The following is a 22,892-nucleotide window of genomic DNA, read 5'->3' as shown; positions in this document are numbered from 1 at the left end:
TGCACAGGTCACAGAGCATGGCTAGAAAATCTTCTCATGGAAGTGAATAGGGTCAGCTCTAGTCTATATCCATGAAGCTTGCTGAAACGCACATCTCTAAAAGTTGTTAGAAGCAGCTAAGACAAAATGGTTTTCCAATAATAAATGCTTTAAAAAACAATAAGAAATTAACCAGAAATTTTAAACACATTAAAAGAAGAAACATCTCACTATCTGGCTTTTATCAGTAAAAAGCAAAATATAGATATGTTCACTTTAGATTTGTTGTTTAATGCATTATCATTAGTAGCCAGGTATATGTATTTTTACGGTGGCCACTTTTAATTGCAGCAGCATAGCCACCTGGCACAAGTTTTCTGTGCTGGGATCGCAAAAGCTCAACTGTGCCAGTATGACTGGTACCTGTTCAGAACTGCCCTTTTTAGATGTCCTGCTCCCAGCAGCAGTTTTTTGTTATTTCTCCATCACCTTTCCCGCCCTTCTAGCATAGTCTCAAATCTGCTCTTCCACTACTCCTGCTGTCTTTATCTGGCACATGTTTTTCCATGATGCGTGTTTCTCATCTGGGGTTCCCTTTTTTCATTTCCCGAGCTGGCTGTTTTTCCTTCTTACCCATTCTTGCTTTCTGTGCCACAGGTTTGCTTTCCAAAGCCCTCAGTTATCCCCTTTTACCGGATAGGCTTTCTCCTCTCTCCTGGTGTCGAGGGTATCCTAGTGGGGCAAACATTTACTGTTCATGTTCCAAACCTTATATTTGTTGTAACATTGTGTGTTTAAAAAAAAAAAAAACTAAAAAACGTTTTTTACGTTTATTCCCCCCTATCCTCACCACCGTCTTATTCTTGATTTGAGACCTACTGCCACCATCAAAACGCCCATCACTTGGTTACTAACTATTTCTGCTCTGCTTGTAACTGTAACTATCAGCTGGCTCCAAAAAGCTTGCCCTCCCCGCGAGAGGTTACGGAGCCCACCCTGGATTGGGCTTTCTCCCTCTGCCAGTCCATTGCAGACTTGGATCCTAAGGTTTTGGAAACCTAGGATGAGGCTGTTTTCAATAGGGACTTCAGGCTTATTCACAACTTTTTATAACCACTAGTAGTTTTAAAAGCTGTTTATAAAGGAATGGATGTCACCTGACAAGTGCTTTTCCAAATCCAAGCACACGGATATCCTTTCTCTTCGAATCAGGTTTCTTTGTGGTCTGCTTCTGTAGAGCATCTGGTTTTCTCGGTCGCTCTTCATTGGGGGGGGGGGGGCACCTTACTGATGGGGTATATGCTCTTGCCATTAGGAGGCGCTGACACTAGGAAGAAAAGTTGGCTCCTCCCTGGCTGGATATACCCGCCCACTGGAAGCGAGGTAACCAGTTTTAGCTAGTGTCAGCAGGAGGCAAGACACAGGTCTGGGAGCTCCCCAGACCTGGTCTTTTTTTCCCTTTATATTTTTCCTAGTTTCAGTCTAAAGTTTAGTTTTTCTCTCCTTTTGTTGTTTTTTTCTAGCGTGGGGCGAATGGAGCATGGAACTGCCTGATCCCTTCCCCCCACCTGCAAGCTAGGGGCACGGTGCATTGCTGGATGGGCCGTTAACCCCTCCCTGCCAACAACCAGCACCTGGAGGTGTACCCTGGGTCCGGGTCCCCCATTTGCCCCTGTTTGCCTTGCTGAGCTGGCTTAAGGCAGGTGGCCCTTGCTGGTCAAAGTCTTGAGGGTGAGTATGTGGCGGCTGGGATGTCTGTGGTTTCTTTCATGTCGGCAGTCTTGGTATCCCACTACTATCGTGAGATACCCTTGTCTATGTCCCTCCATATGATAAGGCCACTCTGTCAGTGTAAAGCCCACATGTCCTTCTATTGGGTGGGGTGTGCCTCTGGGCTTCCTGGGATTTTGTTTCCACAGTTCTGTTGAGCACTTCGGTTCTGGCATGGTGCCTGCTGGGGGAACACAGTCAGTTCTGCCCCTCCATATACCTCCAGGTATACCAGCAGGCTCTGGCACCTGCTCTGCTGCCTTAGTCCTCGTCCGGACTGGCTCTCCATACGTCTTGTATGTTTGCCCAGCTCCAGTGTGCAGGATTCCTATCCCCCTGGGGGCACGAGGTGGCTCTTCCATACAGTGATGGGTTGTTGCTGGGGCCTACATTCTCCCAGTCCTGGTCTGAGGCTGTGGGGCAGCATCTCCCTGCTCCTACTGTGCCTGGTGCACTTGCCACTTTCCTTTCCACAGGGGGTACAGGTGCTTTGCATGGTCAGTGCCTGAGTTTCCTCTTGGCCACCCTTGTTTTACCTCCTCTTAGGGGACTATTTTTGTTGTTTTTTCTCTGCCGCCAAGCTGATGCCATCTCTCTGTTCCCACTATATAGGTGGGGGATCTGGCTGGGCCCTTGTTTTTTGCTGGGAGAAATCACCAGGGTTTTTTTTTTTCTCTGTCTAGGCTGGTGTGCATCCTGTCCACCTTTTGCAGCCTGGTTCTTTTTTTGTTTTGTTTGTTTTTGGTTCTTTACTGCTGCTCATGCAGCCTTGACTCACTCCTCTTTTGGAGGAGTTTATCTTGTATGGCCGGCGACAGCTGGTCTAGCCACTGTGTTGTTCGGGTCCTGCCATTGCTCTTCTCCCTTAGCACAATCTCCCTGGAAGGGTGTGTTCTTCCTTCCCTTTTGTCTGTGTCAGTTGTACTGCACTGTTACCATAGTCTTCTGGAATAACTTTACTGTGCCCAGAGTCTGAGGGTCCCTACTGGATCCTCCCTTCCCCCCCCCCCCCCCCCCCCCTCCGTTTCCCCCTCTGTTCCTGCTCTGGCAGGACGTTTCTTCAGGGTGCTCTGGTCCGTTCGGACTTCTGAGATCCAAAACCGGTTATTCCTTGGCTTGGTCTCTGTCCTAGGATGCTGTGGCGTGCCTTCCTGTCTGGTGGCTCTTCCGGTCCTTGGGCCTTGTTTGTGGTTCAGATCTCAGGCATGTGTAGTAATCCAGCCCGCGCTCCTCCACGATCCTTTTTGGTGGTGTGATCGTTCTGTACTTTACTTCTTCACTACTTCATGTTTCCATAGGGAAGTTTGTCATTCAGAGAGTTTTCGTGGACGTCTGTTTTCCTTACTTTTCACGTATGAATCTTCCAGGTGACTCGGGATCCTCCATTTCCCATGTCTGCCACTCCAGTGTTCTGGGATGTTCCCTTTCGAGGTGTTACGCTTGATACTTGGCCGTTTGATTTAAGAGTTCGTCTTCCGGGTAAATCGGACCTCTCTAGTTTCTATGTCTATTTCTCCGGTGCCCAGGATACCCCTTTTCTGAGCGATTCGCTCCTTTCTTCTTTCGGGGTTCATTCCTCCCGAGTTAAAGGGAGTTCCGGTCATCCGGATTATACCAGCCCGGCTACTGTCGCCTTCTGGGTACTCATGGTGGGCCCCTGGGACAGGGTTTTTTAAGTCTGCAGCGGTTTAGGTCTTTGTTCTCATGCACCAAACCTTTCTTGTCTCTCTTTAGAGCCTGTGGACGGGGGATCTTCCTGGAGCCCATTTTCAGGGCCTAGTTTGTCTCTGGCCTGGGGACTCGTCCGCAGGCCTTGTGGACCCGGGAGCTCGGTCTAGGGACTAATTCCTTTGTCTGGTTGTTTTTCAAGGTATCACCCAATGAAGGCTACGATCAATATATTTTACAAAAAAAATCTCCTTTTTCGGCTGTCCCAGTCTATATCTCTTCCCCTGACCAATGATGGGTCTCTGAAAGACTGTGGACAGGCACATTAATTCTGTCTTTAGATCAACATTTTAGGCTACAAGCATTGCTCTTATACCAAATATTGCCTCCACATGGGTCTCAAATGCCATCTCCACCTGGTCAAAGCAATTCAAGGACAGCATTCTCTCCAGTGCTCCAGCACAGGACCTTGTGGATGTCACGCAACAGATTTACAATGCTGGACGGTACAGGTACCTCTGTTCTTAAGGCTCTGCCAGCTGTTTGGCTTAAAGGGTTACGGTCGTGACAAATCTTGTGGCTATTCACTGCGCTCTCTGGCTTCAGTAGTTGTGGGCTGATTTAGACTCCAAACTCTCCGATCTTTCTTTCATCGATACCTGTCTTTTTATTGGAAATTACTTTGTCCAATTTTTTCCTATGAAGTGTGGAAAGAGCGGTCATCTTCACCAGAGGCATCAAAAATGTCAGGACTAATGTTGCTTGTCCTGCCAGCCAACTCTGATCGCAAATCCCAGGGAAAATAGTACTCATTCTCCAAATCCATTCTTCCTTCCTCAATCCCAGCCATTACACTTTCACTCCTAAATTCTCCATGGCTTTAGTGTCTTAAAGGTGTGCTCCCTCTCGGACGACTGCCTCTCTGTTCCAGGACATTTGGCTGGCCAATGTTCAGAATGCCTGGGTTTGGGATGTCACGAGGTTACAGGATCGAATTCTCTTGATTTACCCAGAAAAGTATTTTTTTTCTCTTTCTTGCCCTCCCCATCTCCAGCTTTTTCTAGATAAGTAATCATGCTTCTTACCCCTCAGAAACAGATTCAGGGATTTTATTCTGACCTAAGTTTGCCTGATCTTGGACCTGAAACTCCTGAACAAGCACTTCTGTTTGGAGTCTCTTCGGTCGGTCATAGCATCCATGGAGCCAAGCAAATTTCTGTTGTCCATTGATGCTTACGACCACAAGCCAATTACGGATCAGTCGGCTTAGCCCACTTTAATTTTTTGGCCTGCTGAGTGTCTCCTTGTCATGGTGGCTGTAATGGTGTTCCCGTGGAATTTTAAGTCATGCCTACATGGACCTTATTCTTGTAAAGGCTCCATCCAGATGACAGAAATTGGAGAGTCCTCCACGATAGATAGATGGATAGATTAGATGGATAGATTAGATTAGATATGTATGTACACAAACAACAATTTCCCAGTGGCCAGACAAAAAATAACTAGGTACAGCCTACTCAACTACTCACACTATTTGGGGAAGTTAGACAATCCTCACTGCTGCAGTTATATTGGAGTGGTGCCATTCATCCCAATATTGCAGCAGCAATGGCTTTGCCACTTAGGAAATAATAATCAAGATCGTACACTGTACTTTCACCCCATCCCAAAATCTGCTTAAATCTGGCATTACACTGAAGAATCCAATCTATTGAGATTGAGTTGTCTTTATCGTAGGCATCATAGCAGCTAGTCTCCACTAATTCGTTAGTGCGGCCAAGGGGTCACGCCATGTCCCCTCCCCTCCATTCATGTCTATTGGAGGGGGCATAACAGCTGTGGTTGCTCGGGTGGGGGATTGGTGTGACATCACAGCAGGATCCCCTGCGATCAGACATCTGCAGGACGAGTGAAAAAAATGTAAATGTGCCCTTAAAGGGTTCAGCTGGCACTCCGGCGTTCTCAACATTTTTGTTCAGAACTATGGGTTCAGGTGCCCGTGGGGACGTCAAACCATGCCCCTGTATTCATGTCTGTGGGAGGGGGTGTGATAAGAGACCACAGCTGTCACTCCCCCTCCCATAGAAATGAATGTAGTGGGCGTGGCATGACACAACCGCCGACCAAACCCGGCATTCTAAACAAAAATGTTTAGAATGCCGGGATGCCGCCCAGAGATCGCGATGGTCCCCATTTTCTACATCTGTAAGCCACTCAGGTGTGTTGCTGAAAAGGAGGCTTCTCCACTCTCCATAAACTTAACTGTAGGTTAATTGGATATCTATGAAATTGGTGTGCAGCACTGCAGAATATATTTGTGTTATTGTGCTGATAAATTACTCCCCATACATACATATACATGCAGTGCAGTAATTTATCAGCTTGTCAGGTTTTCTTTGTTGTTTTTATTTTTTGTGTAAAACTGCCACAACAGGTTTTGAGCCAAAGTCCTAAGTTGATGCAGCAGAGAGGAGAAGAGTATGCCATTCCTTTTCCATACACTTCCGGCTTTGGCTCAAAAACTGCATTTCCAGATTTCAAAAATTGCCAAGTGTAAACTCTTATTCTAGTTGGTGATTAGTTGGAAGAGACCAAATCTGCAAATGGATCAGCATTTTATTACACAGAAACCATTTATTCACTTTTGATTGGAAATTAATATTTCATAGAAAATAAGTTAATGATTATCAGTAATTTAGCATTTTATTTTTGTAGGATTTTGTGAAAATATCCAAGTGGAATGATTGCAGTTTTTGGTCTGTAAAACAGTCTGTGGAAAAGACACATCGGTAAGACCGTAATCTGTAAGCAAAAGATACACTCTAATTCGGTTATATTATTCTGTATAGTAAGATACCCACATCCATCCCTCTGATGGAAGACTCCGAAGGATATCACTGTATGTGCATCTAGTAGGATTATTTTCCTATACAGACCTCGCCACCTCTCTATGGGGAGATTTATCATAAAATGTGCAGAGGAAGAGTGGTGCAGTTGCCTCTTTCATTTTTAAAGAGACCTGTGAAAAATGAAAGAAGCAATCTGATTGGTTGCCATGGGCAACTGCACAACTTTTCCTCTACACAGATCATGATAAATCTCCCCCTATAAGTTTTAGGACTGCTGCTTTATCACCACCTAGGTAGGCCTCTGTAGTAACTGTCTATATATCGACATATTCCATTTATGAACCCTGGTCGTTGATGCTTCCCCCTTTTGAATGCAGAAAATGATTTTTAATAAATCCCTTTGCTCTGTTGAGACAAGGCCATTGTAACACACTAGCACAACGTTTCCATGAGTCCCTTCCCCAAATTCTAGTCTTTGGAGGCAATTTTTTTTTTAAATGCATTAGTGTGCAATTGCACACAGGGAGATTTCTCAAAACCGGTGTAGAGAAAATGTTGACTAAGCAATCAAATTGCTTGTTCGTTTTTCAGAGGCTTTAAGAATGAAGGAAGCAATCTGGTTGCTATGGGGAACTGCTACACTTTTCCTTTGCAAAGGTTTTGAAAAATGGTTCCCCCTAGTGATTTGTAATGTGTTTAAGCCTTAATATTCAGAGAACTGCATGCAAAAAATGTGTGCTGCTATGGAGAGAGGTTTTTTTTTTTTTTTTTGCATTTTTCATTAATGGTAAAAGGGGAAGGTTCTGGACTCACTTTAGACATCTTCTGATCACTGTGATTCTCTTTCCTTTTCCATCTGGCCCAAACTGCCATAATGAGTTCTAACATCTATGTCTAATTTCTGCACAATTTCCAGGCTAACCTTTTAAGCTTCTCACTTTTCCAGCACCCTCCTCACCTCTATTTAAAGAAAAAAAAGCCCTTCTCTATAGTGCCTGAAAAAGTGTCAATGTGCTCCTTGGGGCTCCCATAGCAACCATTCCCCCACATTAATAGTTTCTCCTTTTTGTTGTTACATCCCTACTGTCCCTACAGTAGGTAGACCCACAATTTAGTAGATATATAGTAAGTACGCAGGCAGATGGGTAAAGCCCACTTTTTTTTTTTTTTGCTCCCAGTATAAGGCTACCCCCAGCCCCCCCCCCCCCCCGCCTACTCTCACCCATTAGGTAGGTTGCCTCCTTCCTCCAAAATCTTAACACTCTTCCACCCACATTATGTAGATGGGTATCCCATCTGGCAAAACACTCCAATTTGGTAGATAGTTGGTGCACCTGCAGCATCGATACATCATTATGCTGATGCCACTGTGACATACATTTTGTCCAAAAGATGCACATGTAGTTAAAATCATGCTCACCTGGAACCAGGGACTTGGTGCTGGAAGGATGGGGGTAGAAGTAACTATCACTGCAATGGAGGCAAACTTCTGTGAGGATGTCAAAGCCATCTTTTGTGATGGAGCTTGCAGAAGAGATTGTTCCCCTCCTTAGCAGCTTAGCCCACCAGCACCTCGAGCTCTTACTGGCATGGAGCCTGCAGGGAGCAGCAGGGTTATATTAAAAAGCTCTAGTGATAACTCCCATATATGGACAGTGAGATCACTTAAACTTCCTGATGCATACCTTTTAAATAGACGCCAGTGATAGATGCCATACATTCTCAATTTTCATTGTGTGTTATTATGCAGTCTATTTTTCTGTTTTAACAGGAAAAATCTATATGAAATAGCATAGTCTACTGCACTGTTTAATTTAATTTGTACTGTATAATAAAATTCACCACCCAAAAGGCCAAAAGAAGGTTTTTTTATTTGTCTCTATTAGGGTAATACAACCTTGTAAACACATTCAGCGTTGTTCGTCAAGAGTATACTGTAAACTTGCAGTTAAGGGTTTTATGAACGGGCCTCAGCTTTAGTTTTGTTTAAAACCTAATTTCATTAGATGTACATAAAAGAATTAATTTTTATTTCTTGCTTTCCATATAGAACACTTTTTAAATTTATTAAGAAATTTGAAACAACTCTGAATGAAGGCTCCTCTTCAGCATTAGTAGAAAGTGTCCAAGATGATCGGCTGGATTTCGCTGACACTGCAGTAGACTTGAAAGTCAAAAGAAATGCTTTGCAACAGCTCACTTCTGTATTGAATACTGCCTTATCTGGAGCAAGCAGTGTACCAGTAAGACAACAAAAGAACAATTTAATATGATTACCATTTTTGAAGTTTAAGTATTTTTTCCACAGATATAGTTTTTAGATTTTAGTTTACTCAAACCCATTTGACATATACACAGTGCATAGGTTCTACAGCTATGGGGCTCCATTTCTTCAACAGAGGCCAAAGAATTCTATTGCCTCTGTAAGGGTGGTATGCATCTGGAGGGGGCATGTCTGCCTTCACTTTGTTAGGAGGTTGTCATAGCTCCGTGCATGGGAGAGCCCGGTTGACACTTATGAGATTACAGGGGCTCCTAGCGATTGGACCCCCTGCGATCAGACACTTATCCCCTATCCTTTGGAGTTTTCTCACACTGCAGTAGCCTTTTAAAGTGCATCAGAATGCACTTTCCTATAGGGTCATAGCAAACCAAAATGTTTACCGCATGGTATGTGTGTTGTGTTTTTTTTTTTTCCAATAAGTCATTGGACTGCATATACTACTGTATATCTAATGTGTCTCCCCCTTTTGTGTGTATGAGTTGCAACAAGAGCCGCTACATACAGTTGTACTTAAAAGTTTGCATACCCTGGCAAAAATTGTGAAATGTGTTCATTAATTTAGAAAACATAACTGATCATGCCAGAAAAACTGTCTTTAATTTAAAGAGTACCTGTCACCTAATAAAACTTTTAAAGGAAATCTGTCATCAGAATCACTCTCACTAAACCTGTTACACAGGCTTGTAGTGCGGGTGATCCTGATTAAAACGCTCCTTACCTGGTTAAAAATGGTTCAGTGGTTCTTAAGATATCTATATTTTTAGTTTTCTGTTATTCCCTGGCTTGGGACTCAGTGGGAGGTGTTATCATCTGGGACTCGGCCACACGTCATTATAGCTGCCGCCCGGCTCATGAATATTCATGAACTTATCCTCGCGGCCCTCCCCACCAGACCTAGAAAAAGGAGTTAGACTACGAGGATAAGGTCATGAATATTCATGAGCCGGGCGGCAGCTCCGCCCAGCTATAATGACGTGTGGCCGAGTCCCAGATGATAACACCTCCCACTGAGTCCCAAGCCAGGGAATAACAGAAAACTAAAAATAAAGATATCTTAAGAACCACTGAACCATTTGTAACCAGGTAAGGGTGGGTTCACACTACGTTTTCTCCCATACGGAAGCGCATACGGCAGGGGGGAGCTCCCGTATGCCTTCGTATGCGCTCCCGTGTGTCATTCATTTCAGTGAGCCGGCCGGAGTGAAACGTTCGGTCCGGTTGGCTCATTTTTGCGCCGTATGCGCTTTTACAACCGGACCTCAAACCGTGGTTGACCACAGTTTTAGGTCCGGGGGAAAAGCGCATACGGCGCAAAAATGAGCCGACCGGACCGAACATTTCACTCCGGCCGGCTCATTGAAATGAATGACACACGGGAGCGCAAGGTTTTAGCTCCACCCTGCCGTATGCGCTCCCGTATGGGAGAAAACGTAGTGTGAACCCAGCCTAAGAAGCGTATTAATCAGGATCACCCGCACTACAAGCCTGTGTAACAGGTTTAGTGCGGGTGATTCTGATGACATTTCCTTTTAATATAGTGTTCCTTGTGCAATTCACAGACACTTTCCCATTCACTTGCTTTTAAAATTATCAACATAAATATGTTTAAAATGTAGTATAAAAAACAGCCACTAGGTGGCTCTGTTCTGTTCCTTGCCACAATTAATACAGTGATTTTGGTCTTCCCCCCCCCCGTCCCCCCCCCCCCCCCCCCACTTCCACCCCCTCCACTGAAAGTGAAAGCTTCACAGCTTCTCACAGAAAGCTGCACAGACTGAAAGCTGCAGGAGAGCCTCACGGTTAGCAACACATACTGAAACATGCGCAGAGCTTGAGTTCTTCTATTCATCATAGCATTGCAAACCGTGTGAGGGCGGAAGGGGTCCCCCAGCAGGCTTCAGTGATGTCATGCCTGCTGGGAAACGCCTACTTTTTCTTGCTGGTAAATTGCACTGTGAGCAAGAAGAAAGGTATGATACATAAAAAATTTTAAGGGCTGAAGGGGGGTAAGGAGTAGCTAGGGAACATAGCCTGAGGTAGTTAGAACAGTTTATTTGGGGACAGGTACTTTTTAAGGATAGCAATCATATGTAGCCATTTACTAAAATATAGTTGTTATGCTCCTTTTTAAATCCTAATCATACCAGAAATTGCCCAAAAAGCCCTGAACAAAAGTTTACATATCCTTGAAAGTTTGAGCTGCTTAGACACACAAGGTGACACATACAGTTAATTGTAATTAAAGGTTAATTACTCACATCTATGGCATTTTAAATTGAAATGTAGCTTCTGTGTGTAAATAGTCATGGGGAAGTTTAAAATTGGTTCTGGTTGGTAAATTGTCAGATCTTTTTTTTTTTTTTTTTTTTTTTCCCTGCAATGGGTAAATTGTGAGATAATTTTGTGACTTTCACATGTATGTTCTTATTAAATTGGTAGTATGGGTGAAGTTAAGAGCTTTTACTTATGCAGTGGTACCTGATTTATCAAATAAGACCATTTAAAAGTGTTGACATTTTTTGCACAATCTCACTCCAGCCCAGACCATACTTTGAAACTTGCTCAGATATAAGCTACTTCTGATGAACGTGTTTTTGATACATTTTGGTGAAAAATAACATTATTTACACATACAATTATAAATTCCCCGCCAATAAATTTGTTAGCTCGACACATTTATTCATTGAACAGGCTAGATACAATGCCATGGGGAGCAGACAAGAACTGTCAAAAGACCTGTGCAGCAAGGTAATGGAACTTTGTAAAAATGGAAAGAAAGATACAAAATATGCAATCAGTACTGTTCAATAACTTATTAACTATTAAGAGTGCCGAGCATAAATGTATGCCCTGCAATACCACAATAAAAGCCAGGTACAATATACAGCACTATAACATGTCTCACAGCTTCTGGCACACTGTTATTTGGACAAACAAGACCAAAATAAGCTTTATGGTCACAACCATAAGCGTCCTGTTTAGAGAAAGGTTAACAAGGCCTCATAACCCACTGTGATACATGTTGGTGGCCTACTGATGTTTTGTGGTGTGTGATCTCTAAAAGCTAAGCTGTGAAAATTGATGGCAAGATTAATGCAGTATTTTTTAGAAAATACTGCAGACTATTTGAATTCTTGGGCAAGAAAGCTGCACATGGAACACTTTTGGTCTTTCCAGCATAACATTGACCCTTACCATAGCAGCAGATAAAGGTGAAGGTTCTAAAGTGGCCTTCACAGTCTCCTTCCCTTAGTTACATCAATCCACTCTGTAGAGATCTTAAGGGAACGTTCACACAGGTGTGCGTCCGCAACGTATTTGACACAGAGGATGCGCTGCTGGAAAAAAAAACGCAGTCATGAGCAGACACACCAAGCTTTGGCGGCAGCATTAGCATGGAGCTCGCGCTCCCATAACTCTGTGTGTGCCAGCAGCGCATCCATGGCTTTAAATACCCTGCGGATGCGCTCCTGTTTGAACATATCCTTAATGTGTGGTTCATGCAGGATGGTTTGTTTTGATGGTTCTGCCATTCTGTAATAAGCTACTGTTGAATATAAGAAATAAAAGAAAAGTGTGTTGCCTGCTCACTCATCTTTTCATTAAAATGGTGCATATATTACCAATTCTCCAAGGGTATACCAACAGCACAACTGTATAAAGGTCTAATTCAACAACATGTAATAATTTTGTTAGTTAAGGTCTTACGGTTTATTTTAGTTTTTTATCTGTTCATCTAACAGCTAAACTGTGGAGAGGATATTTATTCCACTGCATCGCTTCAATGCCGCCTTCCAAAGCTGACTAAAAAAATGAAACATTTGTGCAGTTCATTCATAATGAAGAGCTTAATCCCATCCTTGTTTGAAAACCTCAATACATTTACAGGTAAAAAAAAGAAGCAACCAATCACACACTTTTATACTGGTTTCTGACAATTCATCTACAGCATTTGTGTGTTTTTTTTTTTTTTTTTTTTTTTTTTTTTTTTTTTGTCACAGGCTTTAATAACTAATTTGATGGTTTCATTACAGAGGGGATTATAGAATCTGTGCAAGAGCTTCAAAATCTTACTGTAGACCAGAGTGCAGAAAAGGAAAAGCAGAAATCGGAGGCCAAACATATATTGATGCAAAAACAAAGGGCACTTGCAGAGCTTTTCAAAATGTTATCTGTAACAGGTATGCTCTGTGATGTAAGAAATATATTGTACTCTGAAGGAACTATTCCGGATTTCAGACAAAAATATGTAGACCGCTTCAAGATAATTTACACCTAAAGTATAGTTTACATCCTAAACATTTATAAACAAAACTATTTTAGCAGGCTACTGAAGTGTGTGTATCCATACACTTGTGTTTTTTTACATTATGCTTTGTTACTTCTGGGCCTTTCACGTTAGTTCCCATCTTATTCAATAGATTAACCGGTTACCCTTTCTAGTGTTGCAAGTGAGCATGCCTGACTGCAAACTGAACTGAATAGGTCATACCGCTAGACAGCAAGCTATAAACATTATATTTTGGACAGTAAGTGATGGTGAGAATGTGTAAAACTACTAAAATAAATTAAAGATATTGAAGAATTTTACTTGACTCAGATGTATGGTTCAGTGTTAGGTTCATAATATCCCCAATCCTTTCATAACATGATTACCCATATTTTATCATGGGTGTCATATAGTAGTGTGTTGAACACTGTTGTCTTCCTGGCGCTCGAGTTCGGCACATCTTGGAGGGGCTGAAGTAGACATGGGGCACATTAGCATTAATGCCAAAGTAGAAGGTAGGTGGAGTGTTTTTTAAAAATGAATTCAGGGGCTTAGGCACAATCCTCCATGGTAGTATTTTCTGAACTAATACCTGTGCCACAACAGAGAGATAGCAGGAGATTAAGGAGAGAAACTAGTTTCTCAGAAACTGGTGTAGGAAGTAGAGGTTTGGGTTAATGGAGAACTGGTCCGACACTGTAGATACAGGCTCTACAGTGTAAAAGGCTACACCGCAATAGTGAAAATTACAGATGGCTATGAGTGGGCGGTTTCTATACAGGCTTATAGGTTGAAAGTTTGCTATAAACTCAAATATAATGGAAGCAGCAGAGGACCAATTATCAAGGAAAATAAGCAAGGCAGGAAGAAGTACAGTGCCGCCTACAAAAAATCAAAATAGACAAATAACCAGGTATAGATGGCATTCATCACCTAGTTCTGAAGGAATTAAGTAATGTAATAGACAGACCCCTATTTTTAATATACAAGGACTTTATAGTGACAGGGACTGTTCCCCAGGAAAAATTGTTTGAGGGTTTTCTAAGAGATGCTATTTTGGAATATCTTGATAAAAATAAATTTATGACCTCATATCGGCATGGATTTATGAGGGATCGGTCCTGTCAAACTAACCTGATCAGCTTTCATGAGGAGGTGAGCTCCAGACTGGACCAGGGGCAATCGCTAGATGTTGTATATTTTTATTTTTCCAAAGCATTTGATATGGTGCCACATAAAAGGTTAGTGTATAAAAAGAGAAGGATTGGGCTGGGGGAAAATGTGTGCAAGTGGGTAAGTAACTGGCTCAGTAATAGGAAACAGAGGGTGGTTATTAATTGTGCTTATTCTGATTGGGTGACTGTTACTAGTGGGGTACCACAGGGGTCAGTCTTGGGTCCTATTCTATTTAATATATTTATTAATGACCTTGTAGAATGGTTGAATAGTAAAGTAGCAATATTTGCAGATGATACTAAACTCTGTAAAGCGGTAAACACTATAGAGGACAGTGCACTGTTACAAATAGATCTGGATAGGTTGGAGGTTTGGGCTGGGAAGTGGCAGATGAGGTTCAATTCTGATAAATGTAAGGTTATGCACATGGGGAGGAAAAATCCGGGCTGGGATTATGTTTTAAATGGGAGAACACTTGGGACGACTGATGTGGAAAAGGAATTGGGAGTCTTAGTTAACAGTAAATTTAGCTGTAGGGATCAGTGTCGGGCAGCTGCTGCCAAGGCAAATAAAATCATGGGGTGCATCAATAGGGGCATAGAGGCCCAAGACAAGGAAATAATTCTACCGCTGTACAAATCACTAGTCAGAACACATATAGAATTCTGTTCACAGTACTGGGCATCCGTGTACGAGAAAGATATAATGGAGCTGGAGAGGGTTCAAAGACGGGCAACCAGGGTAATACGGGGAATGGGAGGACTACAGTACCCAAAAAGATTATCAGAATTAGGGTTATTTAGTTTAGAAATAAGGAGGCTTAGGGACAACCTAATAAGTATAAATATATCAGGGGGCAGCACAGAGATCCCTCCCATGATCTGTTTATACCCAGGACTAGATCTATAACAAGGGGGCATCCTCTTCATTTCTTCGTTTAGAGGAAAAAAGGTTTCTACACCAGCACAGACGGGGGTTCTTTACTGTAAGAGCAGTGAGACTGTGGAATTCTCTCCCAGAGGAGATGGTCATGGTGAACTCAGTAGGAGAGTTCAGAAGGGGCCTGGATGCATTTTTGGAGAGTAAGAACATTGCTAGTTATGGATTCTAGATTTATAGGGACAGAAAGTTGATCCAGGAATTTTTCTCGGTCGCTTTTCATTGGGGGACACAGATACTACCACTAGGAGGAGGCTCTTGCAACTAGGAGGCGCTGACACTAGGAAAAAAGTCGGCTCCTCCCTGGCAGGATATACCCGCCCACTGGAAGTGAGGTAATTAGTTTTAGCTAGTGTTAGTAGGAGGCAAGACACAGGTCTGGAGTTCTCCAGACCTGTTATTTTTCTTGATTTTATAGTTAGGGGTGTTTAGTTTTTTCATTCCTTTTATTTTCAATTTTCCGGTGGGGGTTCAGGAGCATGGCACTACCAGTTCCCCCTTCTGCTATGAAGGGGCACGGGACATAGAGCCAGCCAGCGCTAGGGTAGTATCTCTGGTCCGGGTCCCCCCTTGCCCCGCTATGGCAGCCTGGCATGATGCAGTGTGGCGTTAAGGGAAAACTGTCAGCTTGCTCCCCCGCACTAATCAGCGGTACTGGCTGGTAGTGTGGGGGATGCTGATCAGTTTGATGCCTACCATGCCTGGATCTGCCCGACTGTTCAGCGAAAATCTTTGCTTTTCCGTATATGCTAATTAGGTGCTAACTGGCACAGGTGGTGCAACTAGCACTCTGACGTCAGCGGCCGACGGCCGCAGCCCCATCCAGCTCATCAATATTCCTCTGCCTCTCCCTCTTCATTACAGAGCAGGGAGGGGAGAAATATTGATGAACTGGGTGGCGCTGCACCCGCTGACATTTGAGTGCCAGTTACCCCGCCTGTGCCAGTTAGCACATATGGAAATATGAAGATTTTGGCCGGGCGGATCCAGGCACGGCAGGCATCAAACTGATCAGCGGCCCATGATCATGCGCTGGTTAGTGCGGGGGAAGTTTTCCTTCTAAGCTGGCCAAAGACTCAATGTGGAAAACATTTTTTTTTAAATGAACTGGTTCCAGAAAGTTAAACAGATTTGTAAATTGCTTCTATTAAAAAATCTTTATCTTTCCAGTACTTTTTAGCAGCTGTATGCTACAGAGGAAATTATTTTCTTTTAGAATTTCTTTTTTGTGTTGTCCACAGTGCTCTCTACTGACACCTGATGCCCGTATCAGGAACTGTCTAGAGCAGGAGAAAATCCTCATAGCAAACCTATGCTACTCTGGACAGTTCCTGACATGGACAGAGGTGTCAGCAGAGAGCACTGTGGACAAGACAAAAAAGAAATTCAAAAAGCAAAGAATTTCCTCTGTAGCATACAGCTGCTAATAAGTACTGGAAGCATAAAGATTTTTTAATAGAAGTAACTTACAAATCTGTTTAACTTTCTGGCACCAGTTCATAAAAAAAAAAGTTATCCACCAGAGTACCCTTTTAAATCGGCAGCAGGGGTTGTTGCACTTAACCCTGCACTGCTCTCCACCATTCGGCACTTACACTTTGCCAGCGGCCATGATGGTCGGGCAGGGAAACGGAGCATGGCTCTGCCCCCAGTCCCCTCTCCTACAGCGTGGGATCTAGCACCGAGGGTTTTATTCCTCTAAACCTACACTCTCTCCCCTGCTTTTGCAGCCGGGACATTCTTTTATATTCCTTCGCCGCAGCAGCTTTCTTTGTAAGCCAGCGGACAGCAAAAAAAAATATATATAAAAAATGTGTGTGTGTGTTTTCAAACACCCCCTTGTAGTCGTCTACTGCATTCCACCTCTTGGTTTTCTTCTAAAATGAGTTACCTCTGGTGGCAGCTTTGTGTGCTGCATCCTTGCATTCACTCCATGTCGACCCTTTTACCTATGTAATCGAGCCCCTGTCCACAGGCAGAACTTGTGACCCACTGTGGTGGGTCGTTTCCAGGGATGTCTGCTCCCTTGGAAGACCCCGGGGATTCAACTTTTGTCTGTTTTCCCCTACTGCCTGTTACCACGCCCCTGTGTCTAGGGAGTCCGCCATGCGGCTTTTATTCCCAGGAGGGTACTGGGCATCTGGAGCAGTGGTTTTCTAATCCACCGGTCATCCATCAGGAAGGGTTCTTGTTGTGTGCATACACTATGATTCCCTTATCCACAGTTCACCAATCTCATACCAGCCGTATCCGTGGCTGGCTTTCCGGTACCCCACTGCTGGTGCGAGGTGCCCGAAGGTGTGACCCGTTGTATACTATTGACCCATACCAGTAAGCCAGACAGGGGTCTGCATGGTTTCCTCTGCCGCCTGTCACTAATCACACAGGTGATGTATACGCGGCTGGAGTTCCAGTACCCCACTGGTGTGCGAGGTATCTGAAGGAGTGACCCATTGTATACTATGGACCCATACCTGTAAGCCAGACAGTGGTCTGTGTGGTTTCCTCTGCCACCTGTCGTTTATCACTTGGCTGATGTATCTGCGGCTGAAGTTCTGGTACCCCACTGTTGTGTGCGTAGTCCAAAGAAGGGACCTGGTGTGTCCTATGAACCCTATACGGGGCGACGGGATACAATCCACGGCTTCTCAGCCTCCCCACATCTCCCAAGGTGTTGGGGACTCTATCCATGGCTCCTAGGTCTCCTCGCCCTCCCCCAATGCGATAAAAGGGGCACAGCCTGTCTGGCTGTTGTCCCCTTTTCAACAGCACCTGGAGGTGTAATCGTTGAGCCAGACCGTTGTCTGCACGGTTTCCGCCGCAGTCTGTCTTCCACCTCCGGGCGGCCGCGTGCGTGGTTGGGGTTTCCCATACCTCTTTGCTGTTGGGAGAAATTTGGAAGAGGGTCTCTGCAGGTACACTGGACTGATGCCAGTCAGCCAGACATTCGTCTGCATGGTCTCCTACACAGCCAGGTCACCTATCGGTTTGGCCGCACTCCAGTACCCTGCTTTCTGTAAGAGAGTTCAAAGGAGTGACCCCGTGACTTCAGGAATCCTATACCAGTTTGCCAGATGGTTGTCTGCATGGGTTCCTACTACATCGGGTCACCTACCATACATGGCCTGCACCGTGGCAGAAGTTCAGGTAACCCACTGCCATGCTGTGGTTCAGCATGCGTGACCCCATGTTGCTCCATGGGCCTTATACAATGCACTACGTAGTGGTTTGCAGGGTTCCCTACTTTCCCAGGTCCCTCTCCACATGCCTGCTGCTCTCACGGCTGAGGGCTGGTAACCCACTTGCAGTGTGTGGTTCTTAGTGCGGGATCTGGTGTGTCCACGGTCCGTCCCTATGTCAATTAGCAGTCAGTCTGTTCTGTAGCCCTCCCCCCCCCCAAACCATGCCTCCAGGTAAATCTTGCTGGGTGGCCCTGGTGCCTGCTCTGTTGCCTTAGACAACGTCCAGAATGGCTCAGTTGAAGCACCTTCTGTCCTCTTTTTATTTGCAGGGTCCAGGGTTTCGCCCAAATGCTGTAGGTTGATGCGTGTGCTTCTTCTCTGGATTTTTAGTCATGTCTCGTATCTTTACCCAGCTCCAGTGTCCAGATCCCTCTGGGGAAACAAATGGCTCCTCCGTGCCTTGGTATGTTTTCGCAGGGTCCCTGGGGCCATGTCCACCCAGTACCTAGACTGTTGCTATGGAGTGACATTACCCCACCCCTACAGTGGCGCACTTGTGAAATCCTCCTTTCTCAGGGGGTACTGGCATCCGGGAGCTGGGCATTGTGTGTACCTGAGTTTCCTCTCGACCACCCCTTGTTTTCCCCTCCACCATGGGACCTGTTTTACTGAGCACGCACTTCTGCCAAAAGAGGCTCATCTCTCTCTCTCTCTCTCCCCCCCCCCATACATGGGTGGGGTGCCTGGCTGTTCGTAGCAAAAAAAACACAAGGGCCCAGTCAGAAGAGTTTGCCACCGGCTATGCTTGTGTGCTTCTTTCCCATAATTATAGTAATGGATCTCCTGCTGTCTCTTGGTTGGTTCCGGCTGCATAAGGCTCATGCAGCCGAGGCACTCTCCTCTGTAGGAGGAGTTTAGGCACTCGTGTTTGACTCGGTGACAGCCGGTCTAGCCACAGTCTGTCTGGGTCCTGCCATTGCACTCCTCCTTCCTTGGCAAAATCTCACTTGAAGGGTGTGTTGAGCCTTTGCTTTCTCAATGTCAGTTGCGCTAAGCTGATGCAACAGTCTTCTGGGTTACTTTCATGTTCCCAGGACCTGGTGGTCCCAGCTGCATTCCCTTTTGCTCCCCCTCCGTTCCCATCCTGACAGGATGTTGCTCAGAGTACTCTGGTCCATTTGGATCGCTGGGGCCCAAGTCGGTATGTGGCACTCTCCTAGATTGCTGTGGCATGCCTTATTTCCTGGGTCGGCCCTCTTGGTTCTTTGGGCCTTAGTGTTGATTGCGGTCTCGAGCGGTCTCGTTGGTGAGCCTGCCCATGACTGCTCTGTGCCTGAGATCCAGGTATGAGCAGTCAAGCAGCAGAAACACTGATCAATGCTATGCTATGAGAGAGATCAATGTACTTCATGTTATAGTACCCTTTGGGGGCTATAACATTTCCCAAAAAAATAAAAAAATTAAGATCATTTAATCCCTTCCCAAATAAAAGTAAGAATCACCCCCCTTTTCCCATAAAAGTGTAACTAAAAATAAACACGTGGTATCGCCATGTGTGGAAATGTCCAAATTATAAAAATATATTGTTAATTAAATCGCACGTTCAATGGCGTACGCGCAAAAAAAATTCCAAAGTACAAAATAGCGTATTTTGGTCACTTTTTTATATCATGAAGCAATGAATAAAAAGCAATCAAAAAATCCAATCAATACAAAAATTATACCGCTAAAAACTTCAGATCACGGCGCAAAAAAATGAGCCCTCACACCGCCCTGTAAGCGGAAAAATAAAGTTATAGGGGTCAGAAGATGACAATTTTAAACATATAAATTTTCCTGCATGTAGTTATTATTTTTCCAGAAGTACGAGAAAATCAAACCTATATAAGTAGGGTATCACTTTAATCGTATGGACCTACAGAATAAAGAGAAGGTGTCCTTTTTTTACCAAAATTCTATTTTGTCGCACAATGATTTTTTTTTCCATTTAGATGTAGATTTTTGGGTAAAATGACTGATGCCATTACAAATCAGAATTGGTGGTCAAAAAATAAGCAATCATGTGGATTTTTAGGTGCAAAATTGAAAGTGTTATGATTTTTTTTTTTTTAAAGGTAAGGAGGAAAAAACGAAAGTGCAAAAACGGAAAAACCCCGGGTCATTTTATGTCTATTTTCCTTTTGAAACTGTGGCCACTAGAAGTCCCTGGCTGCAAGCTTTTTCATTGATTTCGGAATCACGCCAGCCTGGCGTGAGTCCAAAATTGCAGACTCAGCGCAGCTCCCCGCCTGTCAGACGGGAGCGAGCGATGTGCTCCTATCACTGCAGGGTGTGCTCCTGACTGCCAGCCAGCTGCATCTTCAGGCTCCGCCCCTGACAAGGAGAGCAGGCGCGTGCTGGCCCAGAGTTAGTGGAGCGCTGCTCTTCTAGGAGACTCGGAGGCTGCCGTCCTTGCCTTGTGCTGGGGCTGTATGAGTGCTCCCGAGAGGGATAGCAGCATACATCAAGAAGGGCGGAAGCCAGACCAAGCAGGCTTTAGATGACGTTGCGCCTGCCCGGTCACGCCTACTTCCTCCCCTGGCACAAGGCAGATAACTGAGCTGCTGAATATCAATAAATTAAGGTATTTTTAGGGGGTTTTGAAATAAGTGTGGGGATACAGTTAGTCAGGGACAGATTGGGAGGGGGATTAGGGAGAGTGCAGTTTATCAAAGGTACTCTTATTAGGGAACCTTACAAGAAGCCAAAACAACAATAAACTTAAGGATGGCAAAGTTTGATCAGCTCAGAAGAAGCCCTTAACATTATAAATTGGGATAATGTCCTTTAAAAAACAAGAGTACAAGACACAAAATAGGCAGATGTTTAAAAATATCTTATTCTCGCCATGAGATGTACATACCTTAAGGGGAATAAAAGGGTCAGGAACAGAAGAAAACCAGTGTAGGTAAATAAAAATGTAAAGAAGGCAATAAACGACTAAAAAAAACTTTAAAAAAAATAAAAAAAAAGTTTCAAGCTTTTCAAACAGGAAGGCAGTGAAGGAGCATTGGAAAGCTATAGGGAAAACTGTAAAATGTTTAGAAAAACAAAGAAACACAGATAAAACCAGCAAAAGTGGAGACAGACTCATTGCAAAAGAGAGGTAAAACTAACCCCAAAATGTTCAACTATATAAATAGTAAAAATGTTAGAAATTAAAGCATTGGCACTCTACAGTACTTGTCATCTGTCTAACCCAAGTCATAGAATAGTGTTGCATAAAAAAAGAAAAATCTAAATCGACAAATCCTCAGGTCCTGATGGCATTTACCCCCCGCATTCTAAAAGATTTAAGTAATGTAATAGACAGACCCCCATATGTAATATGCAAGGGCTCTAAATTGACAGGGTCTGTTCCCTGGGACTGGTGCATAGAAAATGTGGTACCAGTATTAGAAAGGGAGCCAAAAAGTTACTCATGGATTATAGGCCTGTTAGTTTTGACCTCTTTTATCTCGATAAAAATAAATGTATGACTCCATATCAGCATTTATGAGGGATCGATCCGATCAACCTAACTTGATCAGCTTTTATGAGAAGGTGATCTCAAGACTGGATTAGGGTGTACACTGATGTTGTATACCTTTTATTTTTCCAAGGCATTTGATACTGTGCCACATAAAAGGTTGGTACATAAAATGAGAATGTTTGGTCTGGGGGAAAATGTGTGTAAGTGGGTAAGCAACTGGCTCAGTGACGGGAAACAGGGTGGTTATTAATGGTACATACTCTCATTGGGTCACTAGTGTGGTACCACAGGGGTCAGTTTTGTTATTCTTTTTAATATATTTATCTATTTAATGATCTTGTTGAGGGATTATATAGTAAAGTCTCTTTGCAAATAATACGAAGCTCTGCATGAGCGGATTTCCGGTTCACAAATTCACACTTTGGAAATTTGGAAACTGAATTTGTGCACGGAAAACTTATTCACTAGCTTGTACATTTTAGCAAGCAGAATTTCTGCCTGCAATATCAAAGCGGAATTGCAGGCTGAAATTCCGTAGTGTGAACCTAGCCAAACTGTTTCAGTCAATGGATGTGAATGACTCTTTAACACAATTTTTTTACGCTTTGTTTCACACCATCTTTGTGTCCTTAATTTATTAAGTGCTTATTTAATTGCTTTTTGTTTGTATAGCTCTCACAAATGTTCATGAAACTGTTTTAAGCTCTTCTATTGTCAAGCATAGCTGCTTAAATTTTTCTTTACATACATTTTTATTATTATAATTTGTAGGCTTGTCATATCGCCGGGGAATTGCATGGATGCGTACAAAGAACAATCAGGATATGCTTTGCCTCTATCCTTTGGACCTACACAGTGCACTTGCTGTCTCAAATAGTACCCAGGAGACCAATTCTGAGTATGTGTATTACCTATTTTTTTAAAAATAGTTGATGTGTTTGTTTCCTTTTTGGACTTTTTCTTGAATTAGTAAATGTCAAAGGTAAAAGGGGTCAGGGAGGTGGTAAATGGGGGGCGGGGGGGGGACGACACATATAAACACAAACTTGCCTTCCTCACTGACCCGTCTCCACCAGTATCACAAAGCTCCTGTTCCAGCTGCACTGCGCTTCTGGGTTCCTGGACATGACGTCATAGGCCCACTCAGCCAATAAGTGCTTGTTGTTTTTTTATTTACCACCTCCCTGACCCTAAGTAGAAAAATATTGCTGCCCAGATAACCACTTCAGTCTGACTGTCACTGAAAATAATTTGTTTTCCTGCA

The 22,892-nt window shown here is 43.8% G+C and overlaps 1 protein-coding gene across 1 annotated transcript in view; it reads left to right on the top strand.

The window, feature by feature from the left end:
• The window catches only part of MDN1 (midasin AAA ATPase 1), a gene marked incomplete in the record, with an annotated part of 346,772 nt that overhangs the window by 269,745 nt on the left and 54,135 nt on the right, over positions 1 to 22,892 (top strand). Inside the window, 5 exon segments of the mRNA XM_056566109.1 lie at positions 6,133 to 6,206; positions 8,317 to 8,509; positions 12,294 to 12,438; positions 12,585 to 12,731; positions 22,400 to 22,526. Coding sequence (XP_056422084.1) covers positions 6,133 to 6,206; positions 8,317 to 8,509; positions 12,294 to 12,438; positions 12,585 to 12,731; positions 22,400 to 22,526 — 686 coding nt within the window.

This window comes from Hyla sarda, chromosome 3 (assembly GCF_029499605.1).
Source record: "Hyla sarda isolate aHylSar1 chromosome 3, aHylSar1.hap1, whole genome shotgun sequence".
NCBI classification, from domain to species: Eukaryota; Metazoa; Chordata; class Amphibia; order Anura; family Hylidae; genus Hyla; species Hyla sarda.
This window is presented reverse-complemented; position numbering and strand designations above follow the sequence as displayed.